General features: G+C 40.4%; 1 protein-coding gene across 1 annotated transcript in view; it reads left to right on the top strand.

Annotated features, from left to right (window-relative positions):
• ARMC9 (armadillo repeat containing 9) overlaps positions 1 to 25,815 on the top strand; it is a 3,277,521-nt gene that overhangs the window by 931,041 nt on the left and 2,320,665 nt on the right. Inside the window, 1 exon segment of the mRNA XM_044070688.1 lies at positions 14,979 to 15,071. Coding sequence (XP_043926623.1) covers positions 14,979 to 15,071 — 93 coding nt within the window.

Genomic DNA, 25,815 nt, shown 5'->3' with positions numbered 1-25,815 from the left:
TTTGGGATACACAGTCAACATGCAAAAATCAAGATTGCTGCCATCCCAAGAGATTATTTTTCTAGGAGCAAAGCTGAACACACAGCTACAAATGGCCTTCCTCACAGAGGAGAAACGAGCATTTAACAGATTACTTCAAAAGCCTAGCAAAATTAACCCACCTGACCGCAAGGAAAACCCTGCAGGCCCTGGGGTTCAAGGCATCTTGCATTCTTCTAATCCCTCTGGCAAGACTACACATGAGAAAACTGCAATGGTACCTAAAAAGCTTGTGGTCTCAACACAACCACAACCTGGAAGACATAACACCACTCATTCCATGCCTGCAAAGGGAATTTTTGTGGTGGGCTCAAGCAAGTCACTTAAACGAAGGCATGCCTTTCAACAAAGCTCCAACAACTCAAACTATTACAACAGACGCCTCAAACCATGGATGGGGGGCGCACATGTACGGCAGATGCATTCAAGGGCAATGGACTCCCAAGGAAATGCATCAGCACATAAATCAAAAGGAGATTTTGGCAGTGATACATGCAATAGAAGCCTTTGGAACATCTCTTCAGCAAGGTCATCTGCTAATAAGGACAGACAACACCACGGTCATGTGGTACATAAACAAACAAGGGGGCACTCATTCCTACCCCCTCTGCAGACTAACAATGACTCTTTGGGAAAACTGCCTGAAACTGAACATCTACTTGCAATCCCAGTTTGTTCCGGGCAAAGACAATGTTCTGGCAGACAGGTTGAGCAGAAATTTCTTGGATCCACACGAATGGATGCTACACCCACGCATATTCACACAAATAACAACTGCATGGGGAAGACCAGACATAGACCTCTTTGCATCTCATCTCAATCATCATCTGGAAAGGTTTTGCACAAGGATGCACCATCCTCTAGCCTGGAGAACGGATGCTCTTTCCTTCAGCTGGAATGCCCTAACAATTTATGCATTCCCTCCTCTACCTTTACTCACCAAGGTGTTACTGAAGATCAAGGCAGATCAACCAAGAGGAATCCTGATAGCTCCAGACTGGCCAAGGCAACACTGGTATCCACTGCTACTGAGCATAACTCACACCAAACCGTGGCCCTTGCCTCTATGGCCTCAGCTCCTGACTCAACACAATTACAAGACTGTTCATCAGAACCTGCAAACCTTAAAGCTGACAGCTTGGAGAGTTCCATGATTGGGACCCATGACTCCCTCTCCAAAACAGTTTAGGAAATTTTGCTGGAGGCACGCAGACCTTCCACCAGAAAAACCTATTCGGCCAAATGGAAGAGATTCATCATCTGGAATGTCAACAAGGGCCAGGATGCATCACTGATGAACATTCCTCAGATATTAGAATACTTGGCAGAAATGTTTCACAGTGGCCTCTCATACTCTTCCATCAAAATCCACACTTCAGCTATCTCAGCACATTACAACTGTGATCCACCTGTGTTTTCGCTTCCCTTGCTAAGACAGTTTCTAAGGGGTATAAAGAATATCAAACCTCCAAGGAAACAACCAATTCCTGCATGGGACCTCAATTACGTCTTGGAAAAATTAACTCTTCCTCCCTTTGAACCAGCAGCATCTTCAGAAATGCAATTTCTCTCTTGGAAAACGTTTTTCCTGTTGGCAGTCACCTCAGCAAGAAGAGTCTCGGAGATACAGGCCCTCATGGCAGTTCCTCCTTTTCTCATCTTTCATCAGGACAGAGTTTCCCTTAGGACCAATCCTTCCTTCATGCCTAAGGTGATATCCAGAGTGTCTCTAAACCAAGCAATTCACCTGCCTACTTTCTTTCCTAACCCTCAAAATAAAGGGGAAAGGCTGTTGCATACTTTAGACATTCACAGACAACTACGCTACTACTTGGACAGAACAAAGTCTACCAGGAAGTCTGACCAACTGTTTGTAGCCTATGCTGCTGGGGCGCAAGGAAAGGCGGTCACCAAACAAACTATCTCAAAATGGATTGGACACTGCATCAGATTCTGTAACTCCTTCCATGGAAAAAGTGTGTCAGCTAATATTAGACCACACTCCACCAGAGCTATGGCCACATCCACAGCCTTTCTAAGAGGAGTGGCTACAAAAGATATTCTAGAGGCTGCTACATGGAGCTCCATGCATACATTTACCAAACACTACAACCTGCCATTATACTCCAGATCCCGAGCAGGCTTTGCTTCGGCTGTCCTGCAGGGCCTTCTAGCTACACCATCTCTTGCTTAGTCCTACCACCCCCAGCTTGGCTATGGTATTCAACCCATATGTCAGGACTGCAGTTGCATTCTTGAAGGACATAGTACAGTTTTGTACCTACCATAAATGTAGATGTCCGATAGATATGCAACTGCAGTCAGGTTTTCCCTCCCTCCTACCCCTCTGTTTTTTCCCTTGGGTCCATTCACCCCCTTTCCTATAAGCTGGGGATATCTGTTATGGTGTATCTGTTTATTACTGTTGTGCATGTCTGTATTTTTTGTTTATCCATTCACAAAATTTAGCCTTCCTTGGAGGGCACCTGGCATCTGGGGCAAGAAACACTGAAGAAGACGGCGTCGGCTGATGCCTTTATACCCCAGCCGCTCTGACGTCGGGGAGGAGGCGACATCAGCAGACGCCGGACCCAGACTTTGGAATCCGGCCGACCGAAGGGCTGCCTGAGGCAGGACAACCCATATGTCAGGACTGCAGTTGCATATCTATCGGACATCTACATTTATGGTAGGTACAAAACTGTACTTTCTTGATATGGAAGACCATCTTTTTGGTGGCAGTTACTTCTCCTAAGACAATTTACAGAGTTACAGGCTGTCTCATGTAAGCCACCATATCTGTCTTTTAATAAAGACAGTGTCTTTCTGAAACCGCAAATCTCCTTTATTGCACAGGTGGCATCTGAATTCAGCACAAATCAATCTGTTAATCTTGTTTTCTTTCCATACACACTTCACTTGCTGTCTACAGGCAGCATAGGCCTTACTTGCATAGAACTAAGAACTTAAGGAAATCAGACCAATTATGCATTATCCAAGACAAAACTGAGACGGAATGTCTTCAAGATACTCTCTCAGGATGGCTGCCAAACTGTATTACATTTGTTTGTGACAGTTTGGGGTTATCCTTAACTAAGAAACAGAGAGCATGTTTGACGAGCAGTGGCAACTTCCACAGTTTTTCAACATAATTTCTCAATTTATGAGATTTGTGCAGCTGTTACTTGGTCTACTGTACAAACGTTTGAGCCTCACTGTAAAATGGATGCACAGTCCAGAGCTTATTCCTCCTTTGGCTCTGCTGTTCTCAGAAACTTCCTGCACTCAGACCATTATGTAACTAGGGAATCTGTCCCATTTGTTGAATCAGATGAAAGTGGAGAGCATTTGATATGAAAGTTATGTGCTCACCATATTGATAGATCCATGCTGCCCTATTTTTGTCTGGTTCAAAATCCCTCCCTCCCCCTTCCAAATTATCACCTTCTGGTCCTCGAACAGTGGGAAGTACTCTTTGGGAGCCTTGCTAATGCACACCTCAACAGGCTGATTCACTCTGTTCTTTTCATGGGACCCTCCCTTTCCCTATTGTTGTATGAACCATGCCCTTTTTAATTGGAGTTCTTTTTTTCCAGATACATATGTTCTTATGTTAGTTAAACTCAGTTTGAGGTAATTTGGGGATGGAAGAAAATTTATAGGTAGGGGAGGAGTCGGACTTCTGGATCCAAATGTTTAAAGGTGCTGAGGCTGGATCCAAGTCCCATTCATCGAACCAGACAAAAATAGAACAACACAGATCTGTTATGATGAATGTATAACTTCCATTTTCTAAACATTCCAGAGGCTTCTTTGCTAAGAAAATAAACTTTAATTGCATGTCTTTAGTTTGAACCAGGATGCAATTTCTAAATGCCCTACATATTTTACAGTATTTTTGTCACATGATATGCCAGAAAACAGCAAGATTAATAAACAGCCATATATGAAAGCAGAATTAGTAAATGCAATCACGGCACGGTAACATAAACACAATGCATGCAATATTCAATGCATTAACAACAATAACAGATACAGCAATAATAATGATAGTAATAATAACTATGGCTAATAGTATCAGTGATGCATAGATTTATTTTATTTTTTTATTAAAATGGCTATTTATACAGTTATATTGTGCGATGGATAGCTAACTGGTTGCCTGAGAGAGTCCATGTGGTTAGAGTGGCAGGTGCCACTTCAGAAAGCAAAACCATTGCAGGTGGTGTACCACAGAACTCAGTTTTGGGCCATGTCCTGTTCGGCATATATTTCTCAGGCCTATAGGCCAGCACTTCTGGCCTATGATTAACTAAGTTTAAAGATAACTATAGATTGGGTGTTGATATTCAACTGACATACAATTGCTCCAGCATGGCTTAGCCCATGCTAGCAATTGGTTCAAGGACACTGGTCTCAAATTAAATGTAAAAAAAATGCAGCATATTTCATTTTGGTAAAGAAAACAGTTTCACTTACAGTGTAGGAAATGCACACCTACAAGTATGCACTGTTTGTAAGGGATCTGGGTACTCTTGTTTGATGTTTCCTTATCATTTGACCATCATGTCTCCACAGCAGTTTGGAAAGCCTTTTATCTGGCCCGTCTAATTTTCAAAGGCACCTCCATTAGATCCAAAGAAGTTCTGAAGATTGGGGAAAGATGGGCTTAGGCTGCCAGCCTAGTCAAATAGAATTTGATACATAATTCCATCATTTGTATATATAAATGTAAAATACAGGCTTGTGTTCTTAAATGAAAAAAAACATTGTAAAATGTGAACTTCAAGGTTGTTGCAACATTGCCATTTTCTGTAAGGAAAACTAAGCCAAGCATTTCAAATGTCCTTTGAAGTTAAAATTATCTAAATAGTGGTACCGAAGTGGCTGGCTGAACACATTCTTTCCATTGTCTTAACTTAAGGAATAATTGCTAGAGTGTACATGTGAAATGTCTTTTATTGTTGTAGTTTCCTGAGCAGGTGTTAGATTGCTAAATAATGCAGTTTGTTGGCCTGGGAACTCCAGACTAAGTGTCAAAATGATTGTGCGTCAGGGCTGGTAACTCGGCATGTAAAAATCCACTACCAAACATTAGCGGACCGGAGTTCCGCTGTGGCAACCCCTAACCGGGATAAGCCGAAAGACAACAACAACAACTGGGAAAACCTAAGTGTCAAAATGATGTAATTTGGGAGGGCCTAGCAAAGATGTTTGTTAGTGAGTTTATAAACTATTGTTCAGAGAGAGGCTGTGGTGCATTTTGATCTTGATGTCAAACTTATCAGCACTCTGCCTGTTATCTTACGTAAGTAGTGTCTTAGAAATATGTTTTCTTGTAGCAATAGCTAGGAACGTAGAAGAAAGTTAGACAAGTGTTTTTCTGTTATATCTGAACTTTCCTACTGTATTGTTTTAAGTTTCTGTGTAATCTCTGAACTCTTAGATATCACTGTGTTGTAGTAGTATTGTCCTGTGTTTTAATTATTTATTATTAAATATTTTAAAAACCTACCTGTGGCTGGTTTGTGTAGAGATAAGTAAGCTGTAGAGTACATTGCATATTTATAGAATTTATTGTAATAAGCCGCTCTAATAAGCCTTAGACTGAATAGTCGCATTACCAATTGGATAATAGTATTGCACAGTAATAATTGGATACCCTTTTAAGGGCCTTTGGGTAGCTGATAAGTATTAGCTGGTGGTGGCAGAAATTACTACCCTATAGTCTGGGTAAAGGGGCACAGCTGGAGAATCTGTGTCAGCCTTTCCCAGGAGTGTCTGTGAAGTTGTATAAATACTTATTTCAAAGTTTGTGTGGTGTGTCCGCTACCTGGACAGGGACATGAAGCACTGACGGGACAGAGAGGGTTCTGGAGGTTAGCTTGCCAGCTAGGGTGAAATCTGGTCCCTATAGCTGAGCCAGTGAGCTGAGTCTTACTGGGGACCTGGAGAGCAAGGGAGCAACCAGCCCCAGACTGACTGTGATCGCTGTGTGCACTTAAGGGAAATTGTACTTTACTGTGTGTATTTGTTACCCTTTCCTCTTATATGAGATGCCCTCCCTGGTGTTAGTGGTGAGGATTGAGGCTCCTTGATTGCTGGGCCAGGGAACGGTCATCACAGAAGTCATAATTCCCCTTTAATCATATATTATCAGATCCATTATTGAATGTAATGCACCTTTTGCTATGTATTTATCGTACAATTTGAGACATCAGAGATTCATAATGAAAACGCTCTACCATTCTTTTTGATTTGTTTTTTGTCTTTTTCATAATCTACATGCTATAAAATGTAGATCTTTGACTGCACTTTTGCAGTTGGCATTCATTTTAAATGTTCTGTTGGGAAAACTTGAAGATTTCATGGACTAATGATACTTTTATATGGACCATGTTTTATCTAGTACTGAAGGGAGCATAAGCGTAAAACAGGTAGTAACTTTGTGGAGGGGGAGACCTTTTGCTTTTTGAGACAAAAAAGTCTTACATTGACTGATGTTGGTGAGTAGGAGTGTGCATGTTCTGCTAGAAGAGCATATCTGCTCTTACCCTAGAAAGTGAATGTCTGAAAGAGGGAAACACACTCAAAAGTAGTTATATTCTCTGACCCTCACCATGAAGTTGCCCTCTTTTCTGACTTTCCCAGAGTTGTGTAGTTTGATGGGGTATTTTCATCTGTGTGAGATTTTTACTTTAGTGTTGGTATTTCTCTGTTGATTTTAAGATGATGTAGAAAATGTACACTTAACTTTGGATTACGTGGCTGCAAGAGTCCTTCTCTTGATGGGCTACTAAAACTTCACATATGTGTCTGTACATTCCTTTGTTCAATCCCTAGTGGTAAGTGCTCCCTGTTTCTCTTCACAGTAGATTAGCAATGTGCAAAGTCAAGATTAATCATTTGAATTTTCTTCAGTGATGGTTCTCTTAACTGACTTGACTGTATATTTTATTGACATTTTAGAAGCCACTGAAAACCCTTCTACCAAGAAGACTTGTACAAAATAGCATGTTTTCCTTGTGCTTTGTCCTGATCGCAGAAGCTTTTAACCTACCTAAGTCAGCCCGTCATTTAAAAGCTGTCCTGTGCTCAAGTATGTGCACATGTTCACTGTGTCAGTGTTTCATTAAGTTGAAATTACTTAATAGCAAAGACAGAACCTGTTAGGGTTTATCTTGGGGATTTTGTTAAAACCTCCAAATTCAGCATGGCAGCCAAGTGCTGTGATTTAGAAAGTGACTCGTTTGAAACAGTAGCTGCTTTTTGCTTAAAATAGCTTTTATCAGAAGTATTTTTGATAGTGGTAGCTGTTAAATATTCAAAAAGAATTTGTGATCCTGTAGCTTTTTCTTATCTTTATCTGCCCCTCTGAAAGGCATTTTTAAACTTGATTTATTCTTAAAACAGATACTGTCAAAAGCCTTAACCAGATGTTGCAACTTTCAGTTCTTTATGAAGCTGTGGAGAATTAGAGAGAAATGTTGCTTCATTGTCTTCATATTCACAGAAAATAGACAGAACTAAGGTTGTTGTATCTTTCGGCTTTACCCGGTTAGGGGTCGCCACAGCGGAACTCTGGTCTGCTAATGATTGGCAGTAGATTTTTATGTACCGACTTGTCAGGCCTGACGCACAACCTTCAACGAAGGTACGCCCATTCACGCATGTCTCCACACAGAAGACGCTTTAGCTGAGAATCGAACAGGACAACGTCTTACTATGAGGCGACAACGCTACTGCAACACCACCATGGTATGATGTAAAATCCATCCATTCACCCTTAACTCCACTTTTTCCCATTTTTGCACATGAAATTGAGATGTCACATCAGCATCACCATCATCATCCTCCACCCCCTTTTTCCCATCCTTTGCATGAGATTGGGGTGTCATGCCAACTGCTGCTGTCTTTTGATTCAGTGCTGCTCTCCCACCTTCTTCGACAGTCATGCCTGACTGTCACAGGTCTTCTCTCACACAGTCCACCTCTTTGCTGGATACATTCTATTACTCTTGCATTTGTCCTTTCTGCCCCACATCTTATTCACCAGATTATTTTCTGCTCTTGTGCCATAACCACTGTAATCTGTTCTCTTTGACCTTCTCTGCAATTGGAGCTACCTGGGCTTCTGTACTGATGTCCTTATTTCTTTGTCTGTCCTGTAGTCTACATTCTACCACCTGTCTCTTAACACTTCATCTGCATCACCTCTGGCTTCCTCAACTGCTCTACCTTATACACCTTACTTTTCAGCTTATTTGGCATTCTTCTATAATACACTACCCTTGACACTGTGCCACTTGGCTGCAACCCCTCTGATTCTAGCTTTGACTTCATTCAAACTTTTCTCCTCAACCATTTTCCCTTAAATCTCAATTCACAGCTTCTTCTCATGTCCCCCATTTACTGCCATTACAACTTATCTGTACTCCGTTTTATCCCGTGTATCTTCAGTTTTGCAATCCAGTCCCATGTCCTTTACTGAAGTTGTTCCTCAGAGTCTGCCTGTAATGCCACATCATTTGCCTGCTGCAACTTTGTTGGTTTGTCCCACCAGCCTGTTTGCTGAATCAGTCTGTCACTAGTATGAACAGCAGTGGGCTCAGAGCTGAACTCTAATGCATGCCTACTACCACTGGGAACCCCTCTGTAAGACAGAACACTGTTCATATTTGAGTCATTGGATCCTTGTCATAGCCTGCTTTAATTCTGCCAATGTTTCTAAGACTACAGGCCACCCCACAACCGGCCAAATCAGCTTTCTTGGAACCTTGTTGTATGTTTTCTCCAAGTCTAGGAATGCCCAGTTGGATTTTTCTTTCTTCTCAGCTGTCTATCTTACTGAAAACATTGAGTCAGTTGTGCTTCATCCTGATCTGAATCCTAACTGCTCCACTGCCATCATACTCTCTACTATTCTGCATTTTCATTTATCAGTCACTCCCTCCAGAACTTTCATGCAGTGTGGCAGGAGTGTCATACCTCTGTACTGCCCCCATAGTAGTTGATGCCCCCTTTTGTCCTTGTACACTGGCATTAGTATGCTTATTCTCCAGTCATTTGGAAAGTGGCTTTCTTTCTATACTGCTTTGAGTACCCTTAGGAGCCATTTCTTCCCTGTCTCGCCCAACATCTTGATCATATCTGCTGTGACCTCATATGAGTCTGTTGTTTTCCCTGACTTCATTTTTCATAGTGCTGTTCTTACTTTCTCAAGGGTGGCCGACTCTTCTGTCATTGTAGGCTGTGTCTGGGATAGTATTGCTTCTATTTTTTTTTGTGTGTGTGTAGTAGCTGTTGAAAGTATACCTTCCATCTGCCTTTGATTTTCTGTGGGCTGCTGAGTAGGTTGTTGCTGGTATGCCTGATGACTGTCTTGTTTATCTTTCTGTCTTTGCCTCGTAACATGATCGTATTTAATTATGCTATCTACCAAGTCGCTTTCCTCTAGCTGGTAGAGTGCCTCAGATACCGTGTTCTTTGCTTTTGAAACTCTTCTCTTTGTCTCCTTGTTAGCAAACCAGTGCTCCCTTTTTTTTAGCCTAGTCCATCTTTTGTATCTCCCACTTTTTCATGCACTCCTTTCTTTTGATGACTTCCTGGTCTTCTGCATTCCACCACCAGCTTTCCTTTTGTAACTTTTTTTACATTCTTGACTCAGTCACATACAGTGGATATGAAAAGTTTACACACCCGTGTTAAAATGCCAGGTTTTTGTGATATAAAAAAATGAGACCACAATAAATCATTTCAAACTTTTCCCACCTTTAATGTGACCTACAACCTGTACAATTCAATTAAAAAACAAACAATTCTGTTGCGGGAAAATATAAAAAATAAATATACAATAAGCTGATTGCATAAGTGTGCACATCCTTAAACTAATACTTTGTTGGATCACCTTTTGTTTTAATTACAACATTCAGTTTTCTTGGGTACACACCTGTCATCAATTAGAGACTCTGCTTAACCCCAAATAAAGTTCAGCTGTCCTATTAGGAATTTCCAGACATTTACTCACTTGCCAGCTACAGCAAAAGCCATGGTTCACAGAGAGCTTCCAAAGCATCAGAGGGATCTCATTGTTGAAAGGTATCAGTCAGGAGAAGGGTACAAAAAATTTTCCACAGCATTGGATGTACCATGGAACACAGTGAAGACAGTCATCAAAAAGTGGAGAAAATATGGGACAACAATGATATTGCAAAGAACTGGGCGTCCCACCAAAATTGAAAAGACGAGACAAAAACTGGTCAGGGAGGCTGCAAAGAGACCTACAGCAACACTGAAGGAGCTGCAGGAATTTCTGGCAAGTACTGGTTGTAAACTACATGTGACAACAATCTCCCGTATTCTCCATATGTCTGACCTATGGGGCAGGGTTGCAAGACGGAAGTATTTTCTTACACAGAAAAACATCCACACCTGGCTAAAATTTGCAAAACAGTACACCAAGTCTCCCAAAAGCATATGGGAAAATGTGCTCTGGTCTTGATTGAACTTTGGCCACAATTCCAAAAGGTACATTTGGCGCAAAAACAACACTTCACATCACCAAAAGAATGCCATCCCCACAGTGAAGCATGGTGTCTGTCAACAGTATCATGCTTTTGGGTTATTTTTCTTCAGCTGGAACTGAGGCTTTAGTCAAGGTGGAGGGAATTATGAATGGTTCCAAATGCCAGTCACTTTTGGCCCATAACCTTCAGGCGTCTGCTAGAAAGATGAAGAGGAATTTCACCTTTCAACACGACAACGACACCAAGCATACATCCAAATCAACAAAAGAATGGCTTCACCAGAAGAAAGGGCTACGCACAAGAGATGCCCTCGCAATCTGACAGATTTGGAGTGCTTTTGCAAGGAAGAGTGGGCAAATATTGCCAAGTCAAGATGTGCCACGCTGATAGACTCTGTCCCAAGAATGGTGTTTCAACAAAGTATTAGTTTAAGGGCGTGCACACTTATGCAATCAGCTTATTGTATGTTTTTATTTTTTTTATATTTTTCCCGTAACAGATTTGTTTTTCAGTTGAATTGTACAGGTTATAGGTCACATTAAAGGTGGGAAAAGTTTTGAAATGATTTATTGAGGTCTCATTTTTTTATATCACAAAAACCTGGTATTTTAACAGGGGTGTTTATATCCATTGTAAGTATGCAAGAAAATAAGTAGGAAACCTAAAATTAGGCGGAAGAAGGTATGAGTTATGCTTATGTTTGTACACTCAGTTTAGACATTAATGAAATCTAGGGATATCCTTTTCAGATCTTACTTAACCAGTTAGAAGGTAAAAAAAAGTGTATTTTCACTGTAAAGCCATTGGCTACGTGCGCAGTGCTTTTTTGATAGTGTGAACATCACACCACAGTTACACATCTCATATTGCTTTGGAATATTACACTTGCTTACAATTTCATGGTGGGCATTAATGTAATAAAAAAAATTATTTAACAGAATATCAAAATTTATTATAAAAAGTTAAATTATTTTATCTCACAAGAATCCCTGAGACTTCACCATAGCATTTATAATGACAAAACCCACAGTTTAAATAACACTTTTTTTGCATAATAAAGTCAAGGGCCAACCAGTTCCATCCAGCATAAAAACTGTACATGAGTGTGTACAAAAAGAGATTAAAAATGTGTTTAAACATCTCTATGCTGATGAAATAAGTAAATGTAATGTATCTATTTTAAGGGCACTTTTAATACTGATGCTTCTTTTCAAATCTGGGGAGTGACCTGCATCAAGTATAATCTGTTGCAACAGTCTCTTGTGCTATAAAGAATTGTCCAGGGCACAACATCAACCATGTTGTTGTGTCTTTCGGCTTTTCCGAGTTAAGGGTCGCCACAGTGGAACTCCGGTCCGTTAATGATTGGTAGTTGATTTTTACATGCTGAGTTACCAGCCCTGACGCACAACCTTCAACGAAGGTACGCCCATTCACGCATGTCTCTATGCAGAAGACGCTCTAAGTGAGAATCGAACCGGACAGCATCTTACTGTGAGGTGACAACGCTGCCACAGCACCAACCATAAAAAACATATTTTCCTAGTTAAGGCATTCTACTGAGTGCTTATAAAAGCTGTTTGGCCTTATTCTTTCATTTAATTGTACATAAATGTTCTTTGATTTACTTGCCTGTAGGTGTTCATTTCAAATTCTGTGACAGTTGTAGCTACTGCATCTTCCATTATATATAACTCCATGCGTGTTGCAGCTAAAATGACTTTTTGTATATTATGTCCTATTAATGTGCCCAAGATTCAAGAGAGATTCAGCATCAGTATACGTGCCCTAGCACAGAAACCACATTGGAACACATCCATTGGTTTCATGGCTTTTCTGGGACTAGCTGAAGTGCCTTGAATTCAGAAAAGCTTGTTATATTTAAAGATCAATTACTTACAAACTTAGGAGTGTTACCAAGCATCCATGGTAAGTCCTTGTTACCCATAAGTGTGCACCAGTTGTTACTGATGGTGTTAATGCTGTCTAAATCACCTCTAAAGACAACTGCATAGTCCTTATAAAATCTTTTTTACTCTAGCATAAACTGTTAAGAGAACAGCACAGTGGTGCAGTGGGTGGTAGTGTCACCTTGAAGCAAGAGTTTCTCCAGTTCGATTGTTGCCTGGGGTGCCTTCTCTGTGGAGTCTACATGCCCTCCTTGTGTGTTCATATGGGTTTTATCTGGTTGCTTTGGCTTCCTCCCACATTCTAAAGACTTGCCCTTGGTGGATTCACTAAATTATATGCACTGAATTGGGTGTAGGTGTGAGTGCGTATGCATGGGTATGGTATGAAAGAATAATCGTGACAGGTTTTAGCCACCTGGCAATGTGAACATTGGCTTTTGATTATGGTTACTGTTGATGTGACATCCCAGCCCTATGTGCAAAAAATGAGAAAAAGGGGGTAATGGCTGCATTAGCATAAACTCTAGGCAAGACTAGACCACTAAAACAAACAGGATGTAAGTCATTGTTTTGATATTCAGTCGCATTATGCACAACAGCTTCCACTCATTCATTGTTATAACCCTTCTCAGTGTACAAATTGATCAGTATCTGCACCTCATGTAAAAGGATCTGATCAGTAATAGTTGGAACAATCTTGTAAATTGGTCTTTTGGTGCATTGCCTTGAAAAACATTGGAAGACTGTTACTCAGTAGAAAGGATGTGACAAAAGTGGTTTATAGCTGCACTGGTGGTGTAGAGAGTAAAAGCTCAGGCAGCACAGCCTCAGTCAGTGGCTCAGGTGCTTGACAGCATGGCACAGCAGGATGAACATGCCTATCCTAGGGGGTGGGTCCTTGCCATTCTTGGTCACTGCTGCCTGGCTCAATACTTACTGAAGGGTAGGGATTGAGTCATACTGGCAGAGATTGGCAGAGGCTGACATAGTGACAGTGGAGACATGACTGTCTGAGCCAGTGACATTAGCCCTTGATGGCTACTTGTGTGGGAGCACAACATGAGCTGTCAGAGGAGCATGAATGGTCCCTATAGTGACAGATACCCACAGTGCTGTACAGGGGAGAGGTTTAGGGTCATTCATCAAAACTGTCATTGCCTGAGTGCTGATGAGTGCCACACTCCCAACTGGATGTCTTGAATGACGATCCCTCCAGACAACTCTCACCTTAGGGAGTCTGTGAAAAGGGTTCTCTGCAACCCTTGGAATTGAATAGGCTTGAGTCTGATTGAGGGTATGTAAGTGGTCAGGAAACATAGGGTGGCACCCACGAAAAAATAGGGGTTTACAAAAAAATTAGAATCATAGAGTACTTGAAATTTCTCAAAACTGATCTGAGTGTTTAGTAACATCACCTACTGATCTGAGATATTAACACTAAATTTGAAAAAAGTCAGTGCTGAGGTTTAATTCTTCTAAAAGTGCCTCAAATTCAAAAATTGAACCTGGCCACAAAATAAAAAATGTCATCAGTACAATGTTTTTATATTTTTTAAATTTTAATTTTATTGAAAATATTCATCTCTTTCAATACTGTTATTCTCCATTGTGCGAAAATGTGATTTGCAAAAGGAAATCACAGCAGTCATTGCCACTCCTGGCAGGTATTTTAAGTACCTTCCCTGGAAAGCAGGAGACTATCAGGTAAGGGGCATATTAAATGGACTCTGACACTATTTAGCTTTTTCTGCCAAGAAGCTTTTAATGTAAGCAACTCGTTCAGTTCAGTTTTCAGTATGCAAGTGTAAAGAGTCTGAATGTAATTAGTGGCCAGAAGCAAGTTTATTCATTGTTATCTAATTTTATTTTCCAAACTGACTCAGAAAACACTGGGAATCATATAAATAAAAGTATATATTTTTTTCTTATAAAGCTATTCTGTATGAAGACCACAAGTAATGCCAGATGTTTATTTTTTGAGCCTCTGGCAAATATTTTAGGTCTGAAATGTGAATTAATCAGACTTTTATGAATTTTCGGGGATCCCACAGAAAATACCAATACATTTTTTCTACTGCAAAAAATGATACAAATCCCCATCACTGAAACCACCATACACATGGTCAAGCAGTGTGTTCTCATTGTTTTACAGTAAGCATGAAAAATCCTGATCTTTCTTTATAAATCTTAAAGTTTTTGTGTGGTTCAGCTGATTAATTGCTAGGCATTTTAGCACATTGCTCTGATAAACGTTTTACACATGCATAAATTGTATTTTGTAACAGGTGATTAAACTGGTTCTGCTTTAGCAGAACATTATTAGAAACAATGTGAGACAGAATTTCTTGCATAGTCATTTTAAATTTTTTTCTGATCTGCAGTTTCAGCTCTAAAATAGATGAAATTAAATAAGCTGAAAATCTGATTCATTGTAAATGAATAAGCATAAGAAACACACAGTGTTCTGCCATGGCTGTCTGATTTATTTTCTTTTCTTTTCCAGAATTGTTGGGCTCCAGAATTAAGGACAAGGCTTGAAAAATTCCTCTCATCCACTTTGAAAGCTAGCACTACTCCAAGGCTTCTCTCCTTTTATGTATCCTTTGGCTGCAGCTTCCTCTTGGATTTTTTCCTGGTTGCATCAGACAGCTAATTAAATGTTACAGCTTAGAACACCGCTCAGTGTATCACTGGCATCTGATGTTATCCTTTTCATTCTTCCTCAACGAATGGGTTATGGATCTGAAACTCTGATCCGACTCTGCCATAAACTTCAGACTTTGGATCCAACTCTCAAGCTCTACCCTTTACACATAATGCCCTAGTCCATCCTTAATACCGCAGACCTTGTTTGCTGCCATCGTGCTCATATGTATGGTCCTTCTCTCGCAGTGTTTTTTTGAGTTTTTCAACTGTTTTTTTTTTTGTAAGTGAAAGTTTCTGTCTCTTCTAAAATTTCCATCTTCTATTGCTACAACCTGCCTCTTAATTTTTCACTTTCTTTTTCTGTGTTAGATTAGTTACTATATTTTATAGTAATTTCTTAAGTTACCATAGTTGGTAATTTTTTTCTTTTTATACTCATTTTGTCCCTCTTACCCTTCTTTACAGGGTAATTCTTAATTAACATTGCCGGTAGTTTTCTTCTTTCTATAATTTTTCTCTATTGTCCTTTCCTTCTATTGTCATGGCTGACAAGCCGGCAGGTTTTAAAAAATGCACTTTTGTGGGCACAAAATCCCTAACTCAGATGCCCACAAGGAGAGTGTGTATTGTTTTGGAGCAGCTCATTTGAACACAAACTGCTCAATATGTGCAGCTTTCAGTAGAAGGGCTTTAGCTGGCAGACGCAGTAAACTTATCATAGGATCATAGGAGGTTACTAGGCTAATGGCCTCAGGGCCCTTACAAGCCCAACCAAGTTCAACCCATGTTCCTAAACGTGTCTGGTTCAAGCAGACTCTAAAATAAGCACCTATGGGACACCACTGGAACCCTGGAGGTGAATTTCTGCTTACCCATCCAGTCATCCAGATTACGCTTAAATAGGGCCAACTAGGGGCTTTGTTTAACATAAATAGGAAGCTTACTCCGAAGTTGGGGCAACGTCTGTGAGACATATCTCTCTCTCCAGCAAGTTTAGTTGATGTCACATAGGTTAAAAGGAATACTTTGGGCCCTCAGACCTCAAACTCATGTACTTGTTCTTTGGAGTCTGGTGCTCTAGCATTGTACCATGGAGGCACTAAGTGAGGATCAAACCCTTTACTTTGGGTCTATTAGGTAAACACCTTAACCATTATGCCAACCACTTTAAGGGTCTACACCCTTCCTCAACTACATTTTCTTCAGAAACTCAAACACCCAGTAAAACCTCTAAATTTCCTTCGGAGCATAGGAATCGTTCACCACCAAAGTCCCCTAGAACAACTTTGAAATTGCCTCCTAAAGTTTCAGAAATATTTGATCCAACTTTTTTGGACCTGAAAGTTTACACTCTGGATCCTAAAACTTTGTATCTGATTATTATATCAGCATACAGCTCAGGTTACAGATCCCAAGTCCGTAGATCTGAAACTTAGTACATCATGCGTACACTTCTAGAGCTTGTTCACCCGAGTTTCTTTTGGCTCTGATCTCCCATATGCTCCATTCCCCTTTTATGCAAAAAGCATTCTAGGCCTCAGTCAACCACATCATCCACCAGGTCCTCTGGAAGTTTTTCAGAAGTGGACATGAATAGGATGATAATAAAGTTCCTCAGAGCTTAGATCCTGATGAGGGTCATATTGACTCCATCGCCTGTTGGATCTGAGAGTCTTCCAGCTACTACTCACACAGCGCTGTCTCCTTTTCTGATCCATCCTTTGGTTTCAGAGTCCCAGGATCCAATAGCTCTGAGAGTTCCAGAGCCAGATCTGAAGAGAATTACTTCCTCAAGTCTGATAGCATCTCCAACCAGATCTGCTCCTATTCCTTTGGATCAGAGCAGGGTCCTGGAACGCAAGCATCAGCATCAGATCCATGTGGCTGGGATCTACTTTGATGTTCTCAGAGCCATTCCTGCCCCTTATAGCCTCAGCCCTGGGCAGCTCAGCTATGATTCCCTTCCTCCTCTCCAGGTATGGATCTGGTTGGAGTTGTAATCTACCTGTAGTGAAATGCTCTTCTCTGATATGGATGGCCACAACTTCTGTGGGTCTGTCTGTCTTCAAGGTTATGGAAAGGGCTTTTCTCATTCTAGAGATCTGGACTATCTTCTTTGGATCCTCCCCTTATTCCCTTCTGGGTTCCAAGCTCTTGAGTCCATCAGATGTATTCCACAAGGATAGCTAGTTCCGCCTAGCTTCCATTTGGATCCCTTCTGACACCTCCCCCCTGACATCCCCTCGAGGAGGTCCATCAAAAGATAATTTGCAAGAGGAGGCACATAGATTCTGTATTGGAATCTGTCACTGAAGATGCTGATTTCGAGGAAGGGGAAGGAGAAGGATTCCCCAGATCATCACCTGATGATGTCTCCGTTGGGGACGTATTGCAGATCCTTGAGCAGATAGGTGGGTTGGTCTTCAGATAATCCTTCCTTCTCCTAAGGAGTCAATATTTATGGAGGCTTTTGGTTCTAGCTTATCTATATCTTAGGTGACCCCCCCCCCCGACAGATGAGCCTCTTGATATAGTCTCTCAGGGCATGGAAGGAACCCTGATTCTTTTGGCCAATACCATGTCAACCTGACAAATTCCTAGCCCCTCCCCCCTCCCAAAGGTAAACCTCACTGGATCAGTGGAGTCTCTGTAGATGCAATGGTGGTGGTGGCAGCCACTGAAAATGAGCTAGCAGAACAAAGCTTCTCTGTGCACACACCACATGCACTGGACAGATTCAGAAAGCAAGTATTTGCCTCAGTGACATTCGGCTTGAGGTCTCTTAACTATATGATGACACTATACAAGGCTACAGAGAGATTTAATCAAATAACTGTCAAATTCTCTTTGAGTCCACGTCTGCAGAGGATTTCAAAAGATCATCTTCTCAGCTGGCCACTCTTTTCATCAATTTCCAATGTATCCATGAGGTTGATCTCTCACTCAGCTGAAGGCACCTAACGGGAGGCTGGTTCAGGGATTGCCATAAGGAGACATGCCTGGATGTGGCTTTGTGAATTTGTGGAGCTTTTCAAGGCATCTTTCATCAATGCTCCCTTTGATGGAACATCTTTGTTTGGTCTCTCTGTGAAAGAAACACCCACAGCGAACCAGAAGGAAAGACCCTTTCTGCCATGGGAATCAAGTTTTCTACAAATCAGAGAGGTGGTAAGAAAATTTGGTTTTGGAAATCTCCAGGACCTTTCCAAGATCTGTGCAGAGACTACTCCTTTAGAGGCAGTGGAAGCAGTTGTAATGGTAGACACTGCCTTCAAGGCAGAGGCAGCCCACAAAATAAGGGTTTCCGTGATTCCTTTCTGGATAGGCCCTATCAGCGCTCATGAAGTGCTGCCTGACTGCCCACCTCTGGAGACGCTTGGGGGTGATTGTCCTTGCACCCAGATTCCCGAGCTACTATAAAAAAAAATAACCTGGGGGGGTAAAAATAATATCCACAGGTTACTTCATAGTATTTTCCCAGCTCCCAGTCTACAAAAGGAAGAAGCTTCATGACATTCTACCAGTCGGAGGTAGGGAGAAGTATAAGAGATACAAAAGCTGCTCGACAATGAGTCATCCAGGAGGTCCCACAAGACTAAACAAGATTTGGAACTTACTCGCATTTCTTTTTAATGCCCAGAAAGACAGTGGACCCAAGAACAATCGTGGATCTAAGCAGTCTGAGCCAATATGTAAAAAAGTCAAAGTTTTGAATGGTAATGGTCCAGTCCATTCTGCCATTTCTTTACAAAGATGACTGGAACTGCTCCATAGATCTTCTTGATGCGTACTATCACATCAAAATAAATGGGCACTGCTGAAGATATTTATGCTTTCGGCTGGGAGCCAGTCATTACCAATTCAGACCCCTGGCCTTTGGACTCCCCACAGACTCCAGGTTGTTCACTAAATGTATGGCAGTGATGGCAGCTCACTTGAGACTAAAAGGATTCAGTGTTTCCATACCTAGACTTGCCTCCTCACCACCCCCTACTATGCTTCTCCTTCAACAATACAGAGACTATTTTCTACAGATTTGTCACTCACTAGGAATAACCATCAATTATGCTAAGTCAAATCTGACACCAGTACAAAGTCTGGAGTTTATTGGCACACATCTGAACATGACAACACAATTTGCCTCTTTACCTGCTCATAGCATTGACACACTAAGATGTCAAGTTCATCAGTTTCTATCTCGTCTATCTCCTCCAGCCAGATTCATTTTTCAAGCTTTGGGATCTATTGCAGCAGCAATAGTCCTTCTTCCTTTAGTACATTACTATATGTGTGTTCTTCAGTGGACTTTAGCTGTTAAGTGGTCTATCCTTCCACAACCACTATATTTTCCAGTCAGGCTTACCCCAGTTTACAAACACCACATCCATTGGTGGATCCAGTTGGACGACATTTACCTAGGCCAACACATTGCTTTACTGCCCTCAGTAGCCACAGTGACTAAGGACACATCCCAGCTGGGGTGGGACAGCATTATTTGGGAAGTATGATCCAAAGCATGTGGTTTCCCCCCAGATACAAATTCTCGCATATTAATGTCCTGGAGATGACTCCTATTAGTGTTGCAGGCATTTCAAGATGCTCTTTCTCTAGGGACTTTTGCAGTTCAGATAGACAACATGTCTATAGTACAAATGAGGGGGAACCCGATCTTTCTTTCTCTGCCAGGAGACTATCAGAGTGTGGCAATGCTCAATCTCCACCAACCGCTTTTTAGTAGCAATGCATACTCAAGGAGAAACCAATGTGCTAGTGGTCAAACTCAACAGATCCGTTTTGATGCCTCATGAGTGGTCTCTCAAACAGTCAGTGGTGGAGGAAATTTTCCATCGTTGGGGCCACCCTTCGTGCGACCTCTTTATGTCCCCCACTATAGTAAGTGCAGCAGGTATTTTTTTTCCTGATTCCCCTCTCAGGAGGAGTCGCTGAGAGATGCTAATGATCCACGTTCGGCCATCCTGTCTCCTTTACGCTTGTTCTCCAAATTCCTACAGAAAACTATTTGGTTGAAGAGCTCAGTCATCCTCATTGCCCCTTCTGCCCTCACCAGGTGTGGTTTCCTCCTTTTGGTCTCATCTTCGCTGTCCTCCTTGAATACTAGACCAACTCCAGATCTCGTGTCACACCTCTCAGGGATGAGTCATCCCAATAACCCAGGCTTCAATCTAATCACATGGTTCCTCCAGTTCCAGTAATAGCAAGACAGTCCAGGCTTTCTTCCTCAGTATGCGTAATTCTATTATCCTCAAAAAGACTCCACTAAGAAGGTTTACAAGAAGAAATGGAAAAGATTTTCCTCTTGGGCATTACAAAATAATATTGACCACTTTAATGCCCATATGTCTGCTGTTCTCGATTTTCGGACTGCTGTCTTCCAAGAAAGAGAGTGTTTTTTCCTACAGTTAAATTACAGCTGGCAGCCATATCAAATTTTCATACAGGAGACAACGGAAAGGCCAATCAAAATGTAAAGTTTTCCTAAAAGACACTTTTCTTCTTAGATCCCCAATGGAAGATCATTCACCTCTCTGAGACTTGACTGTGGTTTTACAAGGTGTGACTCAGAAACCCTTTGAACCTTCAGCAAAAAATGATTTAAAATTTCTGTCTTGGAAAACAACCTTCTTAGTAACTATTATTTCTGCAAAAAGAATTTCTGAACTCCAGGCTTTTTCATCAAATACTCTGTACATTATTTTCCATAAAGACAGGGTAACTTTACAAGCAAGCCATTCCTTTTTACCTGAAGTGGCTTCTGAATCTGATTTTAACCAGTTCATTCATTTGCCAGTCTTCTTTCCAAATTTTTCAAACAAAGGAGAATACATGTTACATCTCCTAGATGTGCCCAGGCAGTACGTTTTTTATCTACACAGAACTAAATAAATCAGACCATCAGTTTGTATCTTTCTAAAAACTTTGACTATGTTATCCAGTATGTAAAGTTACACCGAATAAATGGATAACTAATTGCATTTCTTAAATTTATTCACAATAAGGCATTTCTCTACCAAGACTGCCTAAAGCCCACTTAACTAGATCCATGCCCACTTCATCTGCTTTTTGGTTAAGAACTTCTGTTGATGATATTTGTGCAGCCACATGGTCTAATGCTCATACATTTGTTACTCATTACTAACTGGACCTAATTTTGGTTCAGCGGTTGTCCGTAATATCCTTCCATGAGGGCCACCCAAGATTCACACAGTTGGGGACTCTGTCCTGTTTGTTCAGGTAGAATGAAAAGGACAGCATCAGATATGAAAATTGTGTACTCACCATAACTAGGCATCAGTGTTGTTCATTTTCATTCTCCCTCAACTCTCCCCACCCATCCCCCTTCCTATAATCTTCTGGAGGAACTTGTTAGATTTCTTATTGGAACTTACAGTTCTGGGTTTGACCTGTCCGTTTCTTTAACTAATTTATGGGGATCTTATGGGAACCAACTTGATTTGAGGTATTGAGGAATGGACTAGGGCATTATGGGTAGAGGAAGGAGCTCAAGTTGGATCCACAGTCTGAAGAATGCTGCTGAGTTGTATCCAAGGATCGGATCTGTAACCCATTCGTTGTGGAGGAATGAAAATGGGCAAGCGATTGCCTACTTAGTGTGTACATAGCTTTCATTTTGCTTATAAGACCCTCAAAGGAAAATTTGGTTCCTAAAGGCTTTGTCATGGAGTAGAATTTGTTTGAGCATTGTGGGTAGGGAATGCCTCCCACATCTCCTGTATTTAAGCAGTAAATGTTGTTAGCATGTTCATCATGCTGTATTTTATTGTTATGAGTTGCTGTGGGATAAAGACCTAGGTGTACTTCATTGTGGCTTCAGTAAATGCAACATGTCAAATAGTCGCACCAAGATTTACTTCCATCATACAACCTGTATATTTAAAAAAAAGAGTACCTAATGTATGTGTTTATGAATCTCATGCTGATGAATGTTTAAAAACTGACGAAACTACAAATGCTGCTGCAGTCCAGAGTATACAAAATGTGGCTAAAAATGAACACATTAATTCTGTAGTATAATGCTGTACTGCATGAGGAATCAGAGGGAGAAAAAAAAGTATCTATACCATTGCAAAAAATGTTTTTGCATGGAAGTCCTTTGTATCCCTCACACCCTCATTATGTGAGTATAGCAGCTCCGAGGTCACAAGCCCTGCAGTAAAGAAAATGCTTGGTTTCCTACCAGAGGAAATACTGCCTTTACTCTGAAGTAGTGCAGTGTTAGAGTTACTATATTTGGTGAGCTGGAATATTGGGATGCAACTTCCACACTAGAGATGAAGGGGTCTATGCCACAGTTTAGAACAAAAAGATGTCCTTTTTTGTTTGGTAGGTAATGTACAGTATTTCTGCAATAGCTCTGAAAATGTTTATTTACAGCACTTTGCCCATCCCCCTAGTAACTGACAGTTTTACATCTTTAGGCTCAGTTTAGTTTACGTTTTGATTTTTAATAGCCTTCACATATTTAATTTTTTTTACAGTTAATCATATGCCTGGGATTCAGAAACAAACAGTGCTATGCATAAGACAAAACTGTGATATGAGTGGCAGCGTGCACAGCAGGGCTGATTCAGTTAACATAGGTAGCATAGTTGCTCAAGAACGTGAAGTACTGCTGTTGAAATTGTATGCCTTTGACTACATAATGAAATGGAAATGAAACAATATTATAATGCTGGTAATATCACCAGCACACCATTTTTTTGGTGGGCAGGACTGGCCTAATGGCTAAGGTCTTTACTTCACAGATACAAACTATAGGGTTTGATTCTGATCTCTGGTTATGGGCTAGGCTTGTAATAGTCTGTAGACTGATAGCGTAATGTTTACCTATGAACTTATACTAACAAGACCAATGGAGAATGTGAGGGTAAACAACACTGAGCAGTTCTGAAATGTGTAAAAAATGCCCAGTGAGGCCTGGCCTCCAGTGTAGCTGTACAATATAATTTCCTGATGAACAATCACAGAGACCTCCCTGTGAAGTTAGGGGCAGTAGCAGTCGTAGAACTGTACAGGTTAAAAGCCATCCTTATAGCTACTAACCATGATTGTCCACATCATCACTCTTAGCTTACTTAACTTATGAGTGTTTCTCAGCTATATAGGTAGAATAGTCCAAACTGACCCTTTTCAAGCTATTATTTGGGCCACGAGGCAGGTGGCGCTACAGACAACCAGTTAAACCAGTCGATATAATGTAAGCATATATAACACTGTGTTGCAAAGTGCAGTAATATGCAGGGCACAAAATGAATATAGCAGGAGAAGGATTAACAAGTTAGCTTTTTATTCAGTGCACATTAGTTCATAAAATGCGCAGCTACATCCCTAATGCCAAAACACCAAGTGCAGAAAGACCAAAATTAAAGGGACAAAAATTAAAAACCTGGCAGCACATATGACTGAAGTGTAAAATATTGAATGTGTCACAGTGTCAAAATATTGAAACACATGATGTCAGCAACATCAGTCTGTTACTTTGCAATACTGTAAAACTTTACAGCATGAAGTTATAATCTCCACCAGCTTCCTTGGGCAGGTATAAAACAGAGTTTAAGCTTATCAAGTATACTTCCCTGAGTTGCAGCTCTTCGGTCACTGGTGTTAGTTGTGAATCACTGTCAGTGCAGTTTGTATTAGAGTGCCTGCTGCAGTGATTCAGGGATTTTATATATATATATATATATATATATATATATATATATATACACACACATATACACATATATATATATATATATATATATATATATATATATATATATCTAAACTAAGAAGGGGGTGGTAGACAAAATCTCCCCCTGCTCCACACGCAGGTGCAGGGGACTTTCTTAATGCAGCAATGTTTGTTTTTTTAATTTTCTTCTAGTCCAAGTTACTGAAGATATTAGTCTACACTCACACTAAGATGTCTCCAACATCCTGTACAACCCAGATGGATTCTGCCAGACATTCATTCATTTGGTACTCTCCTTCCAGAGAATTGTTTTCACTGAACCAAAACTTAGTGCCTATTCAGAAAGCAAATAATGTAATGGTGACAGACTATACTGTGTGTATATTGCAAAACTGTGGAGCTGTCTTTCACAAACATCAGAAATATCTCGTCTACTATTTAAAAATATCTTGAAAAAAAAAGAAATGTTAAAAAAATGGTCTTGCACTTGTAATACCCCCATTACTAAGCACCCACTTATTCTAATAATTTTCCATCTGCATTTTTAAATCTGAATGAAATCATATCCATCAACAAAATTATCTTGCTCTTGTACCGTCACTGTTAATGAGTCCACTCCTTATGCAGCCAAGTCAAGTAATATAAAATTCTCACACTTTCTCACTTGTTTACATGTCTCAAGTGAATAACTGGTTGGAAAAAGCTTGCATAAGCTTCATCTGCTGTCCTTGTACTAACATTTTAATGTGACTTTATACGTAAAATAATGTTGAATGTACTTCAGGTGTGTGACTTTAGCATATGGTAAATACTATATAGTGTACTTAACGTGATAATCAGCTGTTAAAAATACACACATATGTGTGTGATGTATATATGTGTGTGTGTGTGTGTATATATATATATATATATATATATATATATATATATATATATATATATACACAAATGAAAAAAACACCTAAATGTTAAATAAAATAAGTGAAATTCCAAAATCCAAGTGTCAGCAGAAAGGCAGGCAAATTAATGAAGCTATCCAGTTAAAAAAGCGTACATTTATTGGGACAACAGATAGTAAGGTAAGTGCTTTCACAAATAAAATTGCTTCCTCAGACCTCACAAATACATCACTTCCTTTTAAACATCATAAAATTCAAACCAGCCAATAAAATTATTTTGCATCATTTAAAGAGATATGAAACACACCTGTATGAAATGTATCAACTACATATTTAAATACATACTGAAATGTTGCCTCACAGTAAGATGTTGTCCTGTTCGATTCTCAGCTAGAGCGTCTTCTGTGTGGAGACGTGCGTGAATGGGCGTACCTTTGTTGAAGGTTGTGCGTCAGAGCTGGCAACTCGGCACGTAAAAATCTATTGCCAATCATTAGCGGACCGGAGTTCCTCTGTGGCGACCCCTAACTGGGAAAAGCCGAAAGACACAACAACAACAACAACTAAAATAATACTAAACATACAGGGTCAAAAATGAAAATATAAAAATAAAAAATATATGTTATGATAAGGCTCAACACAGCCTAATGTTTCCTTAAACTCCTACCCCTCAGTCTTGCCGTGATGGCTATGTGGTCATTCAGTCCTTTCCCTAAATGTGCTCTCAACTTAATAATCCATCTCAACTCCTTATTTTTGGTTCTATTAGAGATGTCACCTAACCTATCACCTTCTGGAACTAGTTCTAATACATTGTATTTGAACTGATGTACTTCACCCATTGTCAAAGTATGTTTCGCTATAGCACTATAGGTATGCCCCCTCTTGTAACAATAAAGATGATCTCTGATGCGTTCAGGTAATCTCCTGTTGGTTTTTCCAACATAGAATGATAAACAGCACATACATCTGGCCAAATATACAAGATTCCTGCTGTTACAATCAGCTCCTGTTCAAAAGACAAAGGTCTTCCCTGTATCTGGATGCTGAAACTCATTACCCTCAAAAATGTGTTCACA

This window comes from Protopterus annectens, chromosome 4.part1 (assembly GCF_019279795.1).
Source record: "Protopterus annectens isolate FY-2018-M chromosome 4.part1, PAN1.0, whole genome shotgun sequence".
Lineage (NCBI taxonomy): Eukaryota > Metazoa > Chordata > Ceratodontiformes > Protopteridae > Protopterus > Protopterus annectens.
This window is presented reverse-complemented; position numbering and strand designations above follow the sequence as displayed.